Below are 23,434 nucleotides of genomic sequence, written 5' to 3'. Positions count from 1 at the left end.
AAATCTGGCCTTCGTTTGTGGCCTTCCGCAACAATCAATCAATCAATCAATCAATCATCTCAACTGCGGATGACTTAACCTCTCTATTTACGTCCTCTATACGTCGGGTCGACATCTGCAGAGACTGAAAAAAAAATCCTACCAGCCTATTTGGGGCGTAGAATTACAAGATGTCAGTTTTCAAAGTACAAATAATGACTCAACTACAGGTAGCTTGAAAATCGACTTAGCACTGTTCAATAGCATCCCAGGTAAACCAAAACCTTTAGCTTTCTTAATTGTTTTTCTCCACTCTTGTGGGCTAATCTGAGCGAGGTAACCTTATCCAAACTCTTGAATCCCCCCCCCCCCCCCCCCCCAGTTTACAGACATCATTTCTCCCCTTTCTTAAGTGTCCTACATCCGCTCCAGCTTCAACTTCCTGGACTGGAGAATGTTATATCATACAATTTTGGATCCTAGTTTGCCAATAATAGCACACACCAATGAGTGACTGTCTGGCATGGAAGTATCACAAATTTATATTCAGGTCAAACACAATCTATTTGGGATGCTGATTGACCTCCAATTTGTTCGTATTTAGCAGCCATTTTCCCCATTGGAAAAAAAAAAACTGATTGTCATTTCCAAGGGCAATTGTTTAGTAGCTTACCTTAGTTGATTATTTCTCAGGGAGCATGTAGAGTAGCTTTTATGCTGGTTTCCTTCTGCAGTCAAACTGGCATGGAAGAAAAGAAAATAGAGAGAAGGAAAATAAGAGGTGACACTGCAAAAACTTTAATTATTAAATTAAATGACACAAAATTTTAACATTATTTGCCAATAGAACAGACTCGTGTACAGTGCATTAGTCATGCATATACTTGACATAAAGTCTATACACCACTGTTTAAATGCAAGGTGTTAATATTACAAAAAAAAACAGGACATTTTTTTTAACAATTAATGTGATTTACTTGTACAACACATTTAATATTTTATCCATCTTTTGGAGAGGGAAGATGAAAAAAATGAAACTGTGTTTTCAAAAGTGTGCACACCCTCTTATAACTGGGGATTCGGCTGTTCAGAACTAAACAATCACATTTAAAGCCATGAGCATCAAATTGTCTGTCTTCTAGCTTGCCTTAGTTGTAAAGAAACCAAAATGTGATTCCTTCCCCCTTTATTATTATTTTTAATAGACCTTACCTTGATTTAGGGTCCCTTAACTGTCACAAAATGTTTCAAATTTGTCTCATCAATCAACTTTGCATACAACAAATGAATGGCTGTTGGCATGTTTGTAGCCTTAACCACATGCAAGTCTACATTTGCCTTGCAGGCACTATCAAATTGCACTAATTGTTTTGAAAAAAAAAAAAAAAATCACACACAAAAACGTCATTTATGACGTGTTGATCTTATGCATAGCTGCCTCGCTGGTTGTGTCTTTCTTGGAACGCTGCTTTAAAATGGCCACATTGGGAAGTGATGTATGTCATCATTTGGGATGATTTTGAATATGAATGGGGCAGGAATGCCGAGGATCCACTTTTAATGGCCACAATAAAGGCAGAGCACCACAAAGCTTCTTTTTTTTCCTTCTTCTTTTAATGGCAGCATGGGGATGTGCTGCGGGCTCACTTTTGGCGCTGCCAGCTCTGAAGCGCTTGTAAACACATTCACACCTCGCGTCCATTTAAATGTCGGATAAGTTATAGCACGTTATTGAAATAAAGAAGGTGGGAGGGGAGGCGGGCTGCATTTGAATGCTGTCTGGCGAAGGTGCGCGCCAATCCACAAAGCGGCCAGCGTCTCAAAAGCACAAATCACGAGCAGACGACACGACGGTTTCGTTTCTGTCAGGCGGGGGAGCGACGCAATCGCCACTACATAAGCAGAAGATCATTGCGCAACGGGATAGTAACGCTCATGAGGGAAAAAAAATATAGGCCTGTTTGAATTTGCGTTTTCGTATAACGCACGTGAGCATATTTACCTATTAAAATACAATTAAAGGGAGGGAAGTACAATATGAGACAAACTGAAAACAAAATACTTACTAAAAATATATATTTAAAAAATGAACAAATATAGGCTATATTTATGAAATAAAACATTTTGTATATTTTTCATTTCCTTTTAAAATATAACTGAAAATCATGTACAAATGAATGTTTTAGATTTTATTTTTAACAAAAACGCATTGAAAATAAAATTACAATGACCATAGGCTCTGAATTTTGAAACCTGAAAAACATACAAATCACAATATAAAATATTTCCTTAGTAGAATTTAATTTTTTAATAACCGAATTTGTTCGCGATTTCACAGAATTTAACACAAATTCATGATGTTGAATGTAAACAAATATATATAATTATAATCCTACCTTTATTTATTTGTAATGGCATTTAAATGAATCCCTGCACGGGCTGTCGGGGTGAGGAGGTGGGGTGAAAAGTGAGAGAGGGGTTGCGATGGAGGGTTGTGGTGGTGGTGGGGGGTTAACTGCTTGCGAGGGGAAGCCCGTGCATGCTGATGGTCCGTGGGATTACCCTATCAGGTGCAAACCACTGACATGTTTCCACCCACCAGCGAGCAAAAAGCCTCCCAGTGGCCCAACGTGCAGCCGCAGACGCGCAGCTCATCCCGCTGACAGCCACCTTTGGATTCCATCTTCATTATTAGCATTATTATCCCCAATCAGGTGGAAGGACTATTTTCTAACATACAACATTTGCAGCATTAAAAGAAAGAAAGAAAGAAAAGAAAATGGCCCGTGCAAGGTGTAGAACTGCCCCTCTTCAGGTGCACTTCGGGAACTTGTGATTTATTTTTCTTCTTCTTCTCGGAGAGGATATTATTCGGAGAGTGGGATTTTGTTTCTCTTGATTAATAATCTGGATAACTCGTCGACCAGGAAGCGCCTCATGTTGCCTCGGGTGAGCGTGTTACCGCCGGACTCGTCCACCGCCAGCGCCGCCGCGAGAAGCGTCTCCTCGCCGGAGCCGTGCGCGTAAAAGGCGCACGGGGAGCCGCATCGGAGCTCCAGGAAGGCGGCGGCGGTGGTGGTGGCGGTGGGTGCCCCCTCCTCCACACCCCCCCGCCTTCTTTCCCCTGTCGATCGAGCGGAAGCAGGTGTCAAGATGTCGCCGCTGCCTTCCAGGTTCTTTTACCTGTAAGTGCCCCCCACCCTCACCTCCCTCTAAAAATCAATCCGCATTCTTTCCAATAGAAGTCGCTAAAAACGCTTGCCTGTTGTGGAATTGCATTCACTTGTCTTTGTGTGTTTCCTCGCAGGTGTTTACATTTCCTGGTGCTCTACTTTCAGCTGCAGGTACGTGCACCGTTCACTCGCTTAGTGCACCAAGCACCAACCGAAAAATTCCACATGTCAAAAGTAAAACCAGGGGCCGGGGATGGTTTATAATAAACACATGTTCTTGACTAAGAAAAAAAATATATAAATGTGAACATTTCCAAAAGATGTTCTCAAGTTAAATACAACTGAACTGTACTTAAATGTAATGGAGGGAAAGGTTTCTAAACTCAGGGTGGGGAGCCAAATTGTGTCTCATGGCTATGAGAACAATACCAATAGTATCACATACAAATATTGCATGATAATATATATGAATAAAAACATCCTTGATACATCACAATATCTAGCAATATTCAGTTTAAATGATTCAAAGTTTCATGATACTGCATAAAAATCAATCATCAGCATATATAGTACATCACAATATCTAGTGATATTTTACAAAACAGTATCATAATGCATCTACTGCATGATAATCAATATACAATAAAAGAAAAGCATCATGATCTTAATGGAAAAACTTTATGTCATGAAATTTGGTATGTCCAATTCTGAACATAGAGATTTACAACATATGAAATAAAATAAAATAAAAACAGCAACTTTCCAAAATCTCATTAATATTGATCAGATCCTTTACTTTAGTTAAAAAAAGGGTCATTTTGTATAAAGCAACCCAGAAGTTGGATCAAATTGACCCATAAAGTGGATCGGTCCATTTTTGATCCATAATTGGGTTACTTTTGACCCAACTGTTTTTAGAGTGTACAGTATTTTTTAGAATGTATATTGATTGCATATGTAGCATTCACATTGCTCCAAAATAATAATAAAAAACATGTAAAAGAAATATGTGCTATTTTTTGTTAGCTTCTTTTAAATGTGTATTAAATATACATTTTACGGATAAACGTAAACAAAAAAAAACATCCATCCATATGCACGTGTGTCTCATGTACATTTAAATGAAAAAGAAAAAAGCCCATTATTTCTATTAAATTAATGTTTATGTTCTGACTTAAAGGGCAGTAAGGAAAATTGGCTCATATCAAGTTTAAATATATCAAAGAAACATTTTTTTATTATTATTATTAATGTATTCTTTGTGATAAAATTAATATAAAATTTATGAGCAAACATGCAGCAGGTCACATTGACCCGTGAACATTTTTGGCATAGCAAAGAAACACGCAAAAAAACACACAACTTCACCTTTGACCCCTCCCCTGTTGTACGTACTGTACATGTAGACGTAATGATGCTGTATGATAATAATCATAATAATAATGATGTCTTGTACGTTTGGACGTGCACGGCATCTACTCGGATGAGCACAGACACAATTACGAGCGGGCATAACATGAGCACTCGTTCATGTTGAACATGCTTGCAAATCTCATTGAAGGCGTGTGACAATTAAGCCAAAAGTGTGTCATGGCTTGTATGTGCACTTCAATTAGCAGCATGCCTCGTGTTTTTACAGATATTCCAAACTGGGGGGGTTAACAGCTCCTCTTTGAACAAATGCTTTACTTTTTTTTTTCATGGGTTGGGTGCTTGTTTTTTTTCTCTCCTTGTTTTACGAGCAGCGTCTCACTTTGAACCGTAAGCACTAGCAGGCGTCTGTGCACCTAATGACTCGCTCGGTCAGCTTTGGGAGAACGCCAGTGTACTGCAACACTTTTATTTGACACCCCCCCCCCCCCCCATCGTGGTGGGGTTCTCCCACGGCAAGTTATGACCTGTGACGTTCAAACAAACAAACCAGAACATGCTACGTTTTATGTGAACCGGCATTTACTGTAACATGCATCATCATGTGGGCGGCACGGTGCCCAAGTGGTTCGGACATCTGCATCGCAGTTGAGATGTTCTGGGTTTGACTCTCATGCTGGACTCCAGCTTCCTTATGGCAACAGAGTCCAAAATATTCATCACGATGACCTAATATTGTTATGTAGTTACTTAGCGTTCGTTACATTTAAGTATGTCCCACTTATCCCGTACGCTTGCCGCTCTAGTTATTACCTTTTGCCTTGATGATAAAAGTCAGTCAATTGTTTCTATTTTTTTTAAGTTAATTTACTTAAAATGCGCAAAAACGGACATGCGACTTATGCCCGTCTCCATCTGTTCTTCTTTTGCGAATATTGAGAGGGGACTCCGCCGCTGTAGGTGGCGCTATATACCATAGAGATGTGATCCACCAGTACTTTAAAAGAAGAATAGGAAGCGACTGCGCCGTGCAATGACGTTGTATGACTTTTGTAATCCTTGATAAACCGTAGCGTTTCTTTGATGTTTTACATCTAAAACTGCATTAATATTCGCTTCTTTAATTATTTCCAAAAAGATTTCTGTTTCGTGGTCCCCCCAAACATACCTTACTTTATCGTCCGACATTGCTTTGTGACTACAAATGTACGTGTGACATAATATCCGGTCAAAACGTCAGCGTTTATTCGCAAAACCTGTTTTCATAGCCAAAATTCGCATTTTCCGATTTTCGATATGCTTCAAAATCCACCTCCTCCAAGCGTAAAACCTTTTTTTTTTCTCAAATTTCTAGCGTTTCCATTCAGTTAAATTTTTTTTTACATTTCTTGAAAATTCGAATAAAATGGGTGGATGGAAACCCCACTAATGTTGGTGTCATTTGAAAATCGCAGATCAAAAGAAACTCAAATGTGGTGGTGGTATTATGTAAATGAGCCCAATTGTGACATCACAATGTGGCAACATTCCAAACGTCTCACTCACAGACATATTTTTGGCCAACCTGTGCATTAAGTCAACGCAGTTGCGCCGTCTACCAAAATAGTCGACAGTGTCATCATCAGCAGGTTGCAAAAGAGATACTGGAAGAGTCACAGAAAGTCATAAAAGTGAATCCCACCCAGGATATAATTTTGCTTTAAATTGCGCTCGTCTTTTTGCCCATCGTCGTGCTTGTGACCCCGCGCGCGCGCCGGTGTCAAAGCGTTAACGTGGCGATGGATGCAACCAATCACTTCCAGCTTTTGAAGTCGGCAGAGTATCGTCTTTCAAGTGGTCTTTGAAGACCAAGTGGAGAGGGTGGGAGGGGTGGTGGGGGGGTTGTCGCGGAGACGACAGCGGCCTGATAAAACGCGTCGGCGCTCAGCCGTGTTAGCCACTTTTGCCTTTCCCGTGACAAGAAGTGCAACTTTGCACCAAAACACACCTTTGTGTTTGTTTGGAGATGGCCAGATGGAAGATAAATCCCTCAGCAGGCTGCTTTTTCTTTTTTTCTTTTTTTTTTACCTTTAAGCTTGACTTTAAAAGGGTTGATGAGAGATGATGCTAATCTTTGTCTTTGCTGAAGAGACTCTTGATATGTTTAATGCGCTTTATGCCAGTGGTTCTCAAAGTGAAGTCCGAGAGCTCAAGCTTGGCGGCCCACTAAATAATTGGCATTCAATTATTGTCGTAGCATTTAAAAAAAAAAATAATAATGCATACCAACAAAAGGCAATCGATGTGCTAATAAAACAAACATGCTATACCAAATACTCCTTCCTACTTTAGATTTGGGCAGATTAAAAAGCTTATAAATATAAATTATATAAATTGTGAGGTATCATCATAAAACTGACGTTATTGCAAAAGTAGTCTTTTTTTTTCTTAAAAATAATTTTACCAAGACAAAGGTAAAAGGTGTATTCTTTCGAGAATATGTTCACATTTATTATTTATTTTTAGAGGATAATGGCATGTTTTCCAGAACAAAATGCATGTTATTACGGCAATAAAGAAAAAATATTTTTTTAAATTCAAGTGTTACTAGTAAATTTTTACATTTTTCCCTAAATATTTACTTTAATATTACAATATTATGACTTTATGTTGGAAAAAAATACTTCATTCTAATAACAGAACTTTTTTGTAAGAAAATATAATGTTTGTATGAATACAGCAATAATCTCCTATTTTTTCAATTAAAAAGGTGTGTTTTATCAATAATATAGCGGCTGTTCTAATATTATGATAATCAAGTTGTGTTTGTGCAAATCACTTTCTAATATCCTTTTAGCGTATTCGCATAATTGCCTCCGTCATTTATTTATTTATTTTTTTGTAAGGTTTTAGAAAATACAGTTTCCACAATTCAACGTTTGCGGATTATCATGACCCACATGACACACCAAATTTACACACACCTTAAAGAGACTACATCATGGTATCTTAAGCCCTTCCATAGTTAACTATAGGCCTATAATGATGAAATCTTACCATTGACACAATCACGATGTCATTTCTTATGAAATATGAGTTATTTTGGTGGCTACTTTTCTTACCCGTAAGAAAAAAATTCTCCCTTTCAAGGCGGTGCTTTTCCCACAAATATTTCTTACACCATCTATCTGGCATCATCTTGCAATTGCGTGCGATATCTGTGTGAAATAGGCTGTTGTGAGGCTACCCTATTAGTACCAATGTAAACCGGTAGCCCCTTTTACACTGCCTGTTGGGAATTTTCCATAAACAGCCCCAAGTTGCCCCTGCACCTGGTGAGCTGCTAATCTTTGGTGGATCCCGTCTAACTTCCTTGTTTATGTCCTTGATCCACGTTTCAGGCATCAACTTGTCAACTTGTCACGTGAAAGGGGGGTGGGGGGGGGGATTGTGTCATGGTGTCTTTTTGTTAAACCTGTTGACTCACCATGACATGTTTGCTTTAGCGATGCTGAGTGGCCCCCCCAAAAATGGGGACAGGTCCTGAATCTTGACATTTGGGAAGTAATGTTACCTTTGGCCTGCGGGAATATGACGGCGTCTATCGACACTGACTTTTTACTCACAAGCCGGCAAAGTGAGATTTTGCCACGACAGTCTATGCTTTCACGCAGAGACATAACATCCTGCAATCACATTATTAGTCCCACGGTCTGTTTGGAATGTATAAAATAGTCCAACAAAGGACAATTGCTTTCAATATAATGACAGTGTGAAAGGGGCTACTGGCTTTGCTGCCGCCTCTTTCACATAAAGATAAAATTTCAACACAAACTGTGTGTGAAACTTCAAGCACCTGTCACAAAATAGCCTTACGCACAAACTCTGATACAACCTCCGAAGTTGCTAGTCATCCCATTCCAAATTCTGAGGATTTAAATTTTTCACTGCAGGTTGATGATTACCGTAACTCGTACGGATAACAAGTTGGACATAAAGTTTGACACCGGGAGCTGAAAATGTAAAAAAAAAAAAAAAAAAGAAAGAAAAAGATCCAATTCATGTGGAGCTGAAGAAAAAAAATACTTCATGTGACATGCATCACTGCCCTCTAAAGGATTAGAGTGGAACAGTATCAAGTTTTATTCTGTCACTTTCCAGTAAAAAAACACACATCTCCAATTTTGTCCCCAAAAATGCAGATTTTTTTTTAGGCAGGTTTTATTTATTTATTCAATAAAAAAAAAACGAAGCATTTAGCTTAATATTCTGTTCATTATTTACTTGATATTTTGTTTCAGCTATCAACGGGTTAAAAAAAAAACCCTTTGGGGACGTTTTCAAATGTTTGCATTTTTGGTCTTTTATTGTCATGTGAACAAACAGCCCAAAATGACATCACACTTTCAAAGATTGATCATCTTCAGCATTTTTTTTTAGCGCAGCCTCATGACACTCTTATACTCACCAATAACTTAATTGTTTTTCCCTGGTTCCATATTTTAAGGATCCAACCGAGATTTGTTCGCGTTACAGTTAGTGCTTGATTGAAGAAAAAAAAAAAGTTTCCCACATCGTCAATCAAACTAATCGTCATTTACTTGTTGGACCTGCTTAAACACAGTAATGTGAAAACCAGACCAGTAGTTGGTGATGTCATTGAACAAAAGCTAATCTTAATGAAATCTTATGAGTCAACAATATTTGTTAATTGTCTAAATAAAGCCATGTGATATCTGGTCGTTAGTGCTCCCTCGGTTTATGTTCCTTCACGGTACTGTTTTTTTCTGCCTTATAAGTCCTTAAGATATCAATCAAAATTACAACGGTTTGATTTTACTTTTCTCCATTTGTCTTTTTTACACAATGTCTCCATCTGCTGAGTTTTAACAAAGTACTGAGTCAGGGGAGCTAAAGTAAAAAGTTATCAGTAAAGTACGTTTTCAAGTAAAGTACTGTACAGATCCTGGAAAAATCTAGTTCAGTAGCCTATGTTGAACTGTCAAAATGACATCACAATTGCATTTTTGTCTTGTGTGAGTCTTCCACTTCACCCCCACCCAATTCCGACTTTTAAGACTTTGTTCTAGCGCGACTGCCATCTTTCCCATGGCTTTCGCTGGATGTCATTAACTGTCCCGGGTTAGAACAACAAGAGCTCGGGGTATGTAATGCGTATGTAATTAGCCACCTGAGAGCCGCCACGTAAAGAGCCATTACCGTGCAATTACGGCCGGCGTCCAGCTGCGGAAACCAGGTCCTGCCGCAGATTCCGGGGCTTCCGAAAGTATATGTTTCCTCACACGCTCGCGCTTGTGATGACACCGCCCCTGCCAAATAAGTTGGCAATTTCCTCATTTTTACACCAGGTCTAAAGTGACTCGTAAACATCAGAAAGGTTGCTACCACCTTCAGAGGCGGCTTTGGCGAGTTGGATGAAAAAATGTTTTCCGTGCGGGATTCCCCAAATACAAATACTTTTGGTACTAATGTAATAGATATAGTTAGGTATTTAGTGTGAGTACATTTGCCACCACTCCAATCTTGCGCTAATTTATAGAGCCTGTTGGGCCCTGCGGGCGGATATTTGTTTGATGATAGTGCGACTTCGGGTGTATAATTGCTTGTGGTGGAAATGCAGGTAAATCAACATGGCCCCCGGGCGCAACATGAGGCTGCACATGTTGCTCCAAGTTTTTCTTTCTTTCTTTTTTCCAAAGTTCATCAACACATCCAGCAGTTATCAGCTTGTAAAAAGCCGAAAGCATTAAAATGCCACACGTGCCTCGTTTTTCCTGGCTTGTTTGAGACGATTTGTTGTAGGACCTTTAAGATTGGTAATGAATTCCATTTTATTGCTCAGGACAGGAAAAAAATTGATTATTTTGATCATGAAAATATTTTTTTGGGGGGTGATTTTTTTTTAATGGGTTTTCTACTTTGGATAACAATGTGGCTCGGAAGGTACCATTTAAGTTAACAAACAGACAATATAAATTTTTTGGGGGGTCTTTTCATAGTATCAGTATAGGGTTTTATTATATATAATTTTAATGTAGATGTTATTTGAAGGCCTGTCCCTAAATTTGTCCTTGTTCCCGCCTCAGGAGTCGCAGCAGAGCTCCGCCGACTTCCGTTTCTACATAGAGAACCATACGAGGAACCCGGACGACCTGAGCCGCAAGCAGGTCCGCATCTACCAGCTATACAGCAGGACCACGGGCAAGCACGTGCAGATCCTCGGGAAGAAGGTCAACGCCAACGGAGATGATGGGGGCAAGTATGGTATGGGAGAATTCCTGTCCATCTCACCACACGTCACACCATACATCACATTCTATTTTTCCATTTTGTGTTCCCTTTTATGAGGTTATAAGAAATACTTATAGTCAATTCCTATCAATGTTTTTGATAGCTACCGTATAAACTCTTTATTATCATCATGAATGGGGATGAATTTTACACTTATGTACAGCATCCAGTCCCTATTCTTTTATTTATTTATTTATTTATACCTGTTTTCCGTAGAGCACTGTTAAGAGTCCGCTTGCATTAGGGCAGTGACCCGGCAAATCCCGGAGGCAGCTGCGGTTAAAAGAAAGAAAAGAAAAAGTTGAATATGTTATTTGTCAAAGCAGATCCTGTTGAAGGTGTGAATCAAGGAATTTAATTTGTCACAGTTAAGTCTGCTTGTATTGGGGCTAAGTGGGTCAGTGATCCACTACATCCAGCGGCGGGACCTGCGTTTTTTCTTTGATGAGCTTTCACGAGTTTCTATTTAGTGTTTAAAAAAAATCCCATAAAGGATGTTTAGTTGGTTGAAGGTTTCGAAATAGCAGAATTATCTATTTTAATGTAGACACCATTATATTTCAAAACATAAACTAGCTTGTTGTTGAAAATTTGCTTGCAAAAACAGATTAGCCGAATAGCTAGTCAAGCTTGATCAATATTATGAGTAAACTACACAAATGGATAAATTACGTAGCTAGCTAAGATACGTCATACAAAAAATAGCTTTCTATACTCTATAAAAATCCATAGTTACAACTATGACACGTCTATATAATTTGAAAACCAGCTTGCTGAACTTGAGAAGCTTAAGTAGCTAGCCAAATATATATATGAGTAGATTGCTAAACAGATTAAACCAAGTAGCTAGCAAACAGTCGAAGTGGAACGGTATCACTTAGCCAGGCAGAAAACGGTGGAACGTCAGCCAGCAAATATTGTTCCACGCACGCTAAAATGGTTAGCAGCTCACAACAGCTGACTCTGGGAAATTGTCGTGCTTAAAAAATGTTTCCTCGCTGCTTGTTGGAGCTTGAGTGGAAGCAGACCTGTTTTTTTTTTCTCCCTGTGAGGAAACCTTGCCAGTTGCGCGTTTCCCCTCTGCCTCCCCCATCTGCCCGTTCAGCTGCAGTGCCTGGCACCTGCCAACTCCCAGCACTTACGTCGCCAAGAAGACGTATGCTGTGCTGTCCTTATCGCAAATTAGCGTATTCATTATTTTTAGGAAGCTCTGCTCCTTCGCGGTATTCCCTCACCCGGGTCGCAGTGCGGAGATTTAAAGACATCAAATCCACAATCTGGAACATTATGCTCCATTTTTTGACAGTTGGGGTTAAAAGGTATCCGTGGCCTGGCGTCACATCGCTCATACGGCTGCGCTACGCTCACATTTATCAACACGTTCAGTTTTTTGCTTGTAAGAGGAGTGTCTTAATGGTCGACTAACTATAATTATTTTAGATCAAATTTAGATTTCATTTGTTTGAAAACAATTCCTCTGCGGTTTTGTTATAAAAGTTGCATAATGGACCGTATACAGTAAGGTGGTCGCTATACAAATATGGACATTAAAAAACTGTTCGTGATACACAAATGTGTACGTCATACTGAAGTGTTGTACTCCATAGTCTCCACTTTGCTGCCGTAAGTCTCCTTCTTGATATTAAGGTATCCTCTTCCTCCATTGTTGTTTGTTAACATGGCTCGGTGTCCACTTGGCTGGACTGACGTTTTTTTTGCTGCCCTCATTCTCCTTTCGGATAAAATTTGGAAGAAAATCCGTCAGACCCAAATTTTTCTCCATTGCCGTAATTTGTTACTAAGTCTTGTTTTCAGCTTGGTTTATGTGCTCCATTTCTTATTTATTAATTTTTTTACTGCCCTTTGTCTTTTCTTGGATAAAATTAGTCTCCTGACCAAAAAGAAAATACTGCAGCCCCGTGTTCTTCTCCAGTGTTCTTGTTAGTATGTCTTGTTGTCAGCATGGTTGTGCTCTTGTTTTTTGTTGATAGTGCTCTCCATTGATAGTGGGTCTCATTCTCCCCATTACCCGTGGTCACTATGGTCTCATTCTCCACTTGGCTGGATCGATGTTTTCTTGTTGCCCTTAGCTTCCTATCGGATCAGATGTGTTTTCATGCCATATTTAATGGACACTGTAACTGCTGAAGCATCGTTTCAGTTCAGTTTAATTTGTTGTCATTTGTTAGTGTCTCATTCTCCATCCATCCATCCTCTTTTCTACAGTGCTCTGTTTTCATGCTGGTCCTAAATCTCCTTTTGGAAAAATGTGTATCCTTACTAGAAATGAATACAGGACACAGACTCTCATTCTCCTTCATCGTTGTTAGAATGTCTCATTCTCCACTTGGCTGCAGCTCTATTTCCTTCTCGCCCTTAATCTCTTTACAGTTTAAATTTGTCTACTTACCAAGAAGTAAATACAGGAGACCCTTGTTCTTCTCCATTGCTGTTGCTCTTAGTGTGTCTCATTCTCCACTCTGCTGCAGTAATTCTTTTTCTTACTATCCTCAGTCTCCTATTGGGAAAAAATGCCTCTTTACTGAGCTGTAACTACAGGAGAGCCACATGGCGTCGTTTTGGACGACGTCTTAGAATTGTTATTTTTTTCTTTTTTGTTCGAAGGCGATAATAAAAGCACCACATGCCCTCCTTTTGTCAACTTAATGCCACTTGCTACGACGGCATTGATTTGGCGGCAGATTACGTTTAATTAGCGCGGCTTAGCGGACGACGACTCAAGAGGATCCCGTTAAGTTTGACCAAAGCTTCACTTAAAGTCTTCTTTGTTTCTGAACACACACAGACAAGAGAGCGCAAGGGACCTTTGGGAGTGCAAATTATGATTTCTTTAGGTCATTCTGTTGTTCAAAATAACATTTTATTCATGCAGGGATGTCAGATTGATGTGAAAACTTTAAATTGGCCGAAAACTAAGGTATGTAGTAATGTATAATATTGGCGCGATACAAGAATATTTGTGGACCCCCAAGCTTGGGCTCGCGAAACCCAACTTTGAAAAGCACTAAAGAATCCAGACGGCATAAAAACCAGCAACCCAAACTTCCAGCGGCTTAAAGCTCATTTCTTCCTCCGGCTTGTCCCCGTGTAGTTTAAGGCTTGTGGGGGGTGAAGGCAGGGGGAGCCCATCCCCATCCCCGTCCCCAGGGCCTATTCTGTCCTTGAATGGCCGCCCTGTGTGTTAAACAAATGGATCATCTTAACTTTTAGATTGAGTGAGCACAGACTAAAGGCAGACTTGAAACCTAATCCGGCAGGGTGGGGTGGGGGCACATAACCACTGCGCAAATGTTTGGCGGCCCTGCTTGGAGGGCCCCCGCCGCAGACAAAGGGCCACCTCGCGGGGGTTAACGTCGGAAAGGGGGAACGGGTTGCAAGGGCAGGGGGGTGATTCTCCAAAAATAAAAGAGCCACCGACCGGGATGTGGCCTGGGAGTGGATTACTGCTGTGTCATCTTAAAAGGCGTTGTTGGTTTTTAGCATGCATCTACAAAACTGTAAACCTCAGACACTCTTGTAATGTCACTAATCATGTTAAATTTACATTAGATTTATGACCCCAAAAAATATATGCAGTTGTATGTGCGATATATTTTTTGGGGATATAAAATAGAAATAAATATGATTTAGAAAATGTTTAATTTGTTGCGCAGATACTTTTTGGAAAACAAAAATGTTTTCATTTTTATTTTTATAAAATAACATTTGAGGAAGAGTTCTTTCTACTTATCTGATTTTTTCTCTCTACTTTTTTGAAATAACTCCACTGAGGGTTTTTTTCCCCTTCCTTTTTAAATTGCATAAATTGCACACCCAAGCATTACAAGTATGGACAGTACAAAAATGGCATGATGAACGCCTGTGCATCATACCCAGGCTACAGATTGCCGCCCTTAGTCTCCCTCCTTGCCAAGAAGTAAATACAGCAGAGCCTTGTTCTCCTCCAGTATTGCCATTTCATAAGCAAGTCTTGTTCTCCACTTGGTTGTTGTGGCCTATTTTCTTGCTGCCCTTAATCTCCCTTTGGATGAAATACTCCTCTTTACTGAGAAGTAAATACAGAAGATCCTTATAATGTTTGTTAGTGTCTCAGTGTCCACTTGGCTTTAGTCATCAGTTTTCTTGCTGCCCATAGTGTCCTTCCAGGTAAAGCATGTCTCCTTGCCGAGAAGCAAATGTAGCAAAGCCTCATCTCCCACTTACTTTTTATGTTCGCCACATCTTGTTCGCCACTTTGCTGCCCGTAGTCTCCTTTCAGATCAAATTTGCAGACCCGTGTTTTCTCTATTATTCTTGTTTTTTGTGTCTCATTCTCTACTTAAGTGCTCCAGTTTCTTTCTGAAAAGTGAGCGGTATTATAATCATTGTAACGGTAGAATTAGCATATCGGTGTGGTATTTTTGTAAAAACGTGCAACATGCTTTCATTGTGTAACCCTATCGTGTTCTTTCTTCTGTGTTATTTCAGCTCTTCTGGTGGTGGAGACGGAAACCTTCGGCAGCCACATCCGAATCAAAGGAAAAGAGAGCCAACACTACATCTGTATGAACGAGAAGGGCAAAATAGTCGGAAGGGTGAGTTGGCCTGTGAATTCTGTCAAATCAAAATGGACTTTTGTGAGGGAGCTCTTAATCCCCCCCACCCCCTCCACCACCCCCACCTCCTCAAAACAAAACCCCTTTGATAACTCTGGGCCCGTTCCTCCATTACGTAACTGGATCGCTCAATTAGCCGCTGCAATGGCCACAATGCGCCTGCACAGCTAATGGTCACTTAGGAGGAATGCATTTATGTCACCTGCTCAAGCCAGGTGGTCTCCGGGGCCGTTTGGAAGTGTGTGTGTGTGGGGGGTGCATGCGGGAATAGATGTTAGCGGCCCACCCGCCGTAGTTCTCATCTCTAGTATTACCCTCAGGCGTAACCACTTTTCCACAGTGCCAGATTTTCTTGTTGCCCGCAGTCTCCTATTGGATAAAATTAAGTAAATGTAGGCCATTGTTGGTCTTCCTCAACTTTGGACGCTGCAGCAGAGTATATTTTCATGTGGAAAATGCCCACAAATAGAACCATATTTTTTCAGTTTGAATACTTAAATTAAGGTATTTTTAAAATGTATTCAAAATGTCTTTTCATTGTTTTTTTGTCAGCCCGACGGCAGGAAGCAGGAGTGCGTGTTTGTAGAGGAGTTCCTGGAGAACAACTACACGGCGCTGGTGTCAGCCAAGTACAAAGGCTGGTACCTGGGCTTCAACCGCAAGGGTCGGCCCAAGAAGGGCTCGCGCACCACCCAGCGGCAGCAGGAGGTCCACTTCATGAAGCGGGACCCCAAGGGCCGCGAGGACCCGCTGGAAGAGTTCCGCTTCACGCCCGTCACCAAACGCACGCGGCGAGCCCGCCGGCTAAAAGCCAGGAGGAACTGATTGATGGACGGATGGTTTGATTGACAGCACTCAGGAGGGTGGACACTCAATGGACAATCTGGTCTTGAAAGAACAAATTTTTATTTTTCTACTTGATGCGTCCCGCCGTCTTATTTATACGTACGGATAAACTACAGGAAGCTTTTGGGGACAGCGTCTTTGTTGACTGTCAGGCCAGGAGGTGACGCAACGCCGTAAAAATCAGCCAAGCGGGATTTATTGGAATCTTGTTTGTGTTGCCCCGCCATGACGAGGACGCCATACTTTCCACTGGAAGAGGACGCCATGGAGACGGGAGGAAGAAGGCGGGATGCCGCCACCTGAATGACTGTGTTGCTTTGAGTGCAATATTTCACACAGCATTCTATTTTTCTTTTTTTTTTTTTACCCGATTCCACGTCTTCCGCCTTCATCACAGACGCACTACTGGACTTGCCGGGAAAAAAACTCCCAAGGTTTTTTGTTCTTTTTGGTGATAAAGACTTCCTCTACCTCCTGGTTTCTTATTTTCCGAGTCATCAGCGGACTCTTCATCTAGTGATTTCTGCTGGGACGCTCATTTAGTGACTTTGCCACCTTTTCTCCAGTAATGTGTACTCAACTGTCTACTGACAACCTTACTAACGTGACACACACATTTATGACCTTTTTTTTTTTTAAATGTAAGCAAAAAATAATTTTATGACTATTATTAAGATATTTATTGCCTCCCCTTTGTAAATAAAATGTGATAAGTTTTATTTGGCCTCTGTTAATAAAATGAGGACTATATTTTAAATCGGTGTTGATGTCTTTATTGCAAGACGGGGTCTCGTGTTATTGGGGATCATTTACGTGAATTCTCAAGTTGCAGTTCGAGCTCTGAATTCACTCAGAATGGCCTCTTCAAACCAAGATGGCCGACTTACTGTTCAATTCCGGGCATGGTTGTTTAGACTTTTTTTGTGCATCCTGTAAACTTGTCCACCGCCACCAAATGTCAGGATAATCGCTAAAGCTGATGTTGGGGGCTAATTTTATAACTTTCCAAGGGGTACTTTGGAGTATGAAATTGTTAAATCAAAACATAATGGCCGACTTCCTGTTTAATTTCGAACGTGTTTTGAGGGGTTGTGCTGGCAATCCGTGTAATATTCCATTGTGCACCAAGATACACAAGCGTTCAAAAGTTGATAAGTTTTCAAGCATGATGAGGCCCCCAAAAAGGCAGTAACGGCTTTTGCACTACTTCTTGCCCACAGTCAGATAACATTTGTAGAAGTTTTCTTGATGCCCACAGTCTCCTCTTTGATATGATTTTCTCCATAGATTAGGGAATTGCATACAGCTCTTAATGCTGTACCATTAGGCCCCGAATTTTCCCGTATTCCACAGCGCACCATTTAATTGCTGCCCACGGCCTCTTCTTGATATCCAAGAGGGTGTACCCTTATGTTAAAGAAGTAAAAGTAGGGTGCCCGCAGTCTCCTCATAGATGACATGTTTTTCTATAGCTAAAAGAATTTATACAGGCCACCTTGACTGTGCCTTAGCTCTTGATCCTCTATTACAGTCCGCCGTGACCCGTTTTTTGAGCTGCTCGCAGTCTCCTCTGGGATAACATTTGGAAATTTAGGAGACCATAGTTCTCCTCTCTTGTTGGTGTTAAAATTTGCTATGGTACTACTGGAAAACGACACATCCCAAACTGAGGCCAGTCTTAAAAAGCATGATGGCAACATTGCTCAAATATTTCGAGATCATACCGACGAGGGGAAAAAGCTCAGAATTGCTTTGCTAACCTTTGAAAGCCGCTAAAAATACTGTCTCCTTTTTGTTGTAAACATGCAAACGGCGTGGACATTTCTCTATGTTTTATGAAAGGTGCTGCAGGAATGTGCAGCGGCATGCTTTCCCCAATGCTGTTTACAGGAACCGTCAGACTGAATGATGAAGCCACAACGAGGCAGAAGAAGGAAGAAAAAAAAAACTTTGGGTTTGAATTCCCGGCGCTGCTTCCTTCTATTTGGACCCCCCCAGGAGACCCCCCACCTCACCCCGTCCCTCTTACCTTCGCGGGTACGTGTGGTTGCCTTTTAACAGTGGATGACTCACGGCTAACATGATAGATCAGCGCTTGTCTCCGATGGTGAGTTAAAGCAGAAAAGACTTTTAGGAATGTTTTATGTACCCCCTCGTTTTTTCATCTTGTTGCCGCGGGTGCCAAACCGTGTGGATACAAGGGTCGACTGTATGTGTATTGTCATATTTAGAGTTGAGAAAAGACGGAAATTTCAATTCAGTTTGAGAGCATTAAAACAAGTTAACGGCACCGATTGGGTGGAATCAACTTATTGGTCATTGGGCTATTTTGATGAAAACATAATTTGTTATCAAGGCACCTGAGAACTGTTCCCGCCCAGATTATTCTGAACTGTACAGTATGTCTTCTTTTGAGTCAGTTTGACACAAAGTGAAGTGGAACTCCCCAAAAGAACCCAAAAAACCCGCCTCAGATGCTTTTTCTGTTTCCCGTCGGCATACCTCAGCGTTACCCAAGTGTGTCAAAAAGTGCATATTGACATTTAAACCAATAAGGGAGAGACGCCGTTTTTTCCCCCCTCCTTTTTTTGTGCGTAAACCTCCCGCCAGGCTTTTCTCTGACTCCACCTTTGATCAGTGAGCCCAATCACGTCCAAACGAAACATAGAATGGAGCTCTCTCTCTCTTTCAAGCTTTAAATGCAGCCTCGCTTGCCAACTGGTTGACATTCTATTATTAGGGCGTACACAATGGATACAGTATGAGCCGCGGACGCGGCGAGTGAGAAAAAGGCGGTCGCCGCCACACACTTAACAATTAGCCGTGCCAACAGAAATGTTTTCGCTTTTAACAAGATTTGTCTCGGCGAGTTTTAGTGGAGGTGAGCGAGACGTTCCAAAGCAAACAAAGCTCGATTACAACTTTTCACAACTCGTCATTTACTGTCAAAACAGAAGCATGGCCACTCATGGTTTCAGGCGACCGGTTACTCCTTTTTAATGTATTTTTATTTTCTTTTAGCTCCGTGGCATCGTCACGGAGGAGACAGTGTGTGATTGTAGGAGTGTTTTGAAAGGATTACCAATGTGCTTACTGGATGTACTCAGTAGCACTGGTGGAAAACACAGACCAATGTGGTGGACTTTGCAATAACAGCTATATTGTAAACCACGATGTCACTGGGTTCAAACGCACGCATTTTGGGTTCATATATGACGAAATTGCCCATCGGTGTGAATGTGAGTGTGAAAGCTCGTCTATGTGTCTTGCGACTGACTGCCGACCAGTCTAGGCTGTATCCCGCTTCTTAGTTCAATCATTTTTAAAACGACAAAAATGTATATAAGAGAATTGATTTTGCATGTCTGCCACACAGTTGAAAGGTTTGGGGATCGAATCTCAGTCTTCCTGTGTGAAGTTTGCATGTTGTAGAGCCGGCTGCCGTTACCGAATGACGAACAAACGCAGATTTAGAGTGTTGTGACTAGGCAATCAGCTACGTAAACGCTAATGGCTTATGAAACCGCAACCTACGAGTGTTTGTAGCATTTCATTCATTTGAGTTCGATGTTCTCAGTGTAATTATTTGGACCTAGTTGCTAACAAAAATAGCAGCACCTACCTTCATGAAAGTACGGCGTCTTACCACATGTTGTAAGCAAGGTCCTTGCGAAGAATTAAAGTCCCTGCAAAATGAAAACATGAAAACATGTCATGTAAACTTCCCAAACCACAGAAAAGAGTACTGTTACCAACCATGCTACATTTTAATAATTAAATAAATCACTCAGTATATGAAATGAGGCATCAATATTGTGAAAAATCAAAAAAATCTTCACACGTCACCCCCCCCCCCCACACACACACACACATTTATCACAGTGACATGCGTGCACTCAAGGTAAAAAATGAGGCACTCTAAAGTATCCACACCAACACAAAACTAGTCCATAGCATACACTGTCCTGGCACTTTTTCCTTTCTCACTGTGATGTGTGCGCAATCACGGCTGACAACGTGGCACTCTTATGGCCGCACGAGCCTGGAGCCCTGGTCCAAACAACGGCTGTTTTATTTATTTATATATATTTCATTTAAGTTGAAAAGTTCCTTAGTGCTACTTTAACCCGGCTAGACACAAGCACGGGAACAACACGCAAACTCCAGAGCCGAGATTCATATCCCAATCTTAAGGACCTGTCACCAGGTTGCCCTTGATTTCCAATCACAGAATGTTATTCAAACATGATTTCACCCTCCTGATATTCACACGAGTGGAAAAACAAACACAAGTTGAGAATGCGTCCTCCATTGAATCATGTGGCTGGTGTCCATTGGTGGGAAAGTGCTGATTAATTGTGTCATAGCCCTGTGAGAAAGTACGCCCAGCGCGAAGCACTAATTATGGGCCCGGGGCAGAGGGGGAGGATTGGGGGGGGGGGGGTTGGCCGAGAGAAAAAAGGGGGGTGAAAAACTCGGCGAACAAAGGCTCATGTCATATCTCAAGACAATGAGGAGGCTAAAGAATGGCAGCAAAGGAGAAGTTAATGAGCTGTGTCACCTGGCATCTGACTGAGGACGCTCTTGTTCACATCGACCAGTGTCAATTCAAGATAACAAACACTTCCAATAGCTGTTGTTGTTGTTGTTGTTGCTATTGATGCTGGTGGTGCGTTTAAAGCAGGGGTGTCAAATGTGTTTTCATGGCGGGCCACATCGGAGCTAGGGTTGGCCTCAGGGCCCCGGTCATAACGTGGAAGGCACATAAATGTGTAATTGGTGGGGATGTCCCCATCGCATTTCCATAGTCAAGTCATTTGATTTTAAGTGTATGCCGATACCTTGTCCTGATCCGATATCTTGGCAATGCATTAGGAAGAAAAGGATACGGGAATTCTTTAAACTTTACTGTATTTCTTAAAAGGAAGTTGTGCAACCACATATTTTGATTGGGACTTTTTTTTGCCTGGATTATGTGTTTCATTTTGTTGTTGTTGATTTTTTTAAATTTATTTTATTGTGTGCTCCACGCAAAATGACTTTTATGGGAACATTGAAAAAAATAATTGATTTGCTATAATTGGGATACATAGGTCTTAAAAAAAATCTGTCATTGTTTTTGTTGGAAATTTTATGTATCGTAAGTACTAATGGTATCGGCACTTAATATCGGTATCGGTAAGTACAGTGTTCCCTCGCTATAACGCGATTTACTTTTGGCGGTCTCGCTGTTTCGCAGATTTGTGCAATTTTGCATGCTTTTTTTTACAGAAATGTAAAAAATTTATAAAATTTATGAAGGTTTGAACATTGATAATGTTTAAACAAGAGAGAAATGTGAGAAAATTTAAATGCCTGATGAGAAAACTGTATAAACTGTGGTGGTGAGGGGTTTTAGATACTTACAATAAATGTAAAACATAAAGCTAACTACTTTGCGGATTTCATTTATTTGGGTATTTTTTGGAACCTAACCCCAGCGGAAAACAAGGGAACACTGAACTGAAGATTTGAGTATCGGTATCAGTAAGTGGATAAAGTAAGTCAGGATCTCAATTTTGTTGGGTCCAGAGACCTCATTACAGGGGTGAAATTTTTCAAAGGAGCCAATCATAAGTTTAAAACCAATTAAATAAATATAAAATATCACATGTACTGATAAATGCCATAGGAATTGCCTATTTTCGAGACAAAAGTTGAAATGCTACAAATTCTTATTCTTTCGAAAAAAACATTATGAGGATAATGTCATATATTTCAAACAAGAAAGATGTATTTTGTCAGGGTAAATTTGTAATCTTTTGATATTAAAGTGGTCAGTCTAAGAGAAAGTCACAATATTATGACATGTAGTGTATAGATGACTTTACATATTTAATGTTCATTAGCATACGCTGTGCCACGCGGGCCGCTTCACAATGTTGTGTGCCCTCGCCGTGTTTACGCTCACGTCGACCTCTCGCCTGAGGTCTCTTCCCAGTTACCCGCGCCGCTAATGCGACACATGTTTTCATGAGCCAAGACAAGCAACCCTGCCATGGTGGCTGCTCTCCACAACTAATGATGTCAAGTGATTCCCGCTCCACCAAATCCCCTTTTTAAAAGCGGGATAAAAGAAGGGGTCAGCGCGGGGGGGCTCGGGGAGGGTTTGGGGGAAACAAGAAGCAGGACAACTGCGCCATCGTATCATTGGATGAATTTGGGTTCATTAATGCCATGCTCATTGTGGGGATGTTGCTTTTAATTACTGCCCTGCTGCAGTTTACAAAGAAAAGTGCTTAACCGCCATCTTGTGTGGGTCAGTTACAGCAGATTTTTGTTATTCTTTGATAAATAACAACTGGTAATAAAAACAAATAAAGGGATGGAAATAGGCACAGGTTTATAAGCATTTAAGCAATAGAAATGTACACATGAAGACATATACTGAAACAATACTTACATCGATATATTCTTTATCCTCTGTGAAGAATGGCTAGAGTTGTGACGAAGATGTGACATATGCTCTATGCCGCCCTACTAGTTTTAATACGGTATTCTGGTTGATATTGCATTAGTGGAATATGAGTTATGCAACAAAATCCAGACGTTTTTATCCATCTAAGGGGCGGCCATTTTGCCACTTGCTGTCAAGTGAAGTAGACATCACAGTTGCTCAGGTCTCAACCAATCACAGCTCAGCTTCTGAAAACAGGTGAGCTATGATTGGCCGTTGCCCTGAGATGGATAAAAACTACTGGATTTTGCTGCGTAACTCATATTCCACAAATATAATATTAAACAGAATGTTATGTTTAGACTAGTGAGGTCACATATAACATATTATTGTCAAGAAATGTTTAAGGTTGACTTTCACTTTCAAATTATTTACATTGTATTTAATTATGTCATTATTATTTTTTATAAAGTATGTATGTACAGTAAAGTATATTAGAACTGACATTTTTGTATTAAAAACATTTTTGTTGGTTATTTTGGGGAGGATGGAACGGATTAATGGCGTTTCCATTCATTGCAATGGGGAAAGATGATTTGAGTAAATTGAGTGACGAGCATGGTTACAGAACCAAGTACAACAATGTAACTTCAAAGTATGTTTAAATAAGTCGTTATCGTTGATATGGTTTGGATGATGAATAAACGAGGGTTCACAGTATC

General features: G+C 40.6%; 1 protein-coding gene and 1 long non-coding RNA gene across 4 annotated transcripts in view; one reads left to right on the top strand and one right to left on the bottom strand.

The window, feature by feature from the left end:
* The window catches only part of LOC144059441 (uncharacterized), a 101,329-nt gene that overhangs the window by 57,963 nt on the left and 19,932 nt on the right, over positions 1-23,434 (bottom strand). For all 3 annotated transcript variants that reach the window (XR_013295665.1, XR_013295666.1, XR_013295667.1), the window contains exons 4-7: positions 19,899-19,962; positions 13,225-13,332; positions 11,018-11,087; positions 653-718 (exon numbers count right to left, since the gene is read on the bottom strand). This is a non-coding gene — a long non-coding RNA (uncharacterized LOC144059441). The remainder of the gene's footprint in view (positions 1-652; positions 719-11,017; positions 11,088-13,224; positions 13,333-19,898; positions 19,963-23,434) is intronic.
* fgf24 (fibroblast growth factor 24) lies at positions 2,527-16,995 on the top strand. Its single transcript, XM_077578539.1, has 5 exons — positions 2,527-3,164; positions 3,287-3,323; positions 10,610-10,787; positions 15,303-15,409; positions 15,983-16,995. The coding sequence occupies exons 1-5, from the start codon at positions 3,133-3,135 to the stop codon at positions 16,253-16,255; spliced, it is 627 nt and encodes a 208-aa protein (XP_077434665.1). The 5' UTR covers positions 2,527-3,132; the 3' UTR covers positions 16,256-16,995.

The sequence above is a fragment of the Vanacampus margaritifer genome, chromosome 10, assembly GCF_051991255.1.
Source record: "Vanacampus margaritifer isolate UIUO_Vmar chromosome 10, RoL_Vmar_1.0, whole genome shotgun sequence".
Taxonomy (NCBI): domain Eukaryota; kingdom Metazoa; phylum Chordata; class Actinopteri; order Syngnathiformes; family Syngnathidae; genus Vanacampus; species Vanacampus margaritifer.
The sequence above is the reverse complement of the archived record's forward strand: the minus strand, read 5'-3'. Positions and strand labels throughout refer to the sequence as shown.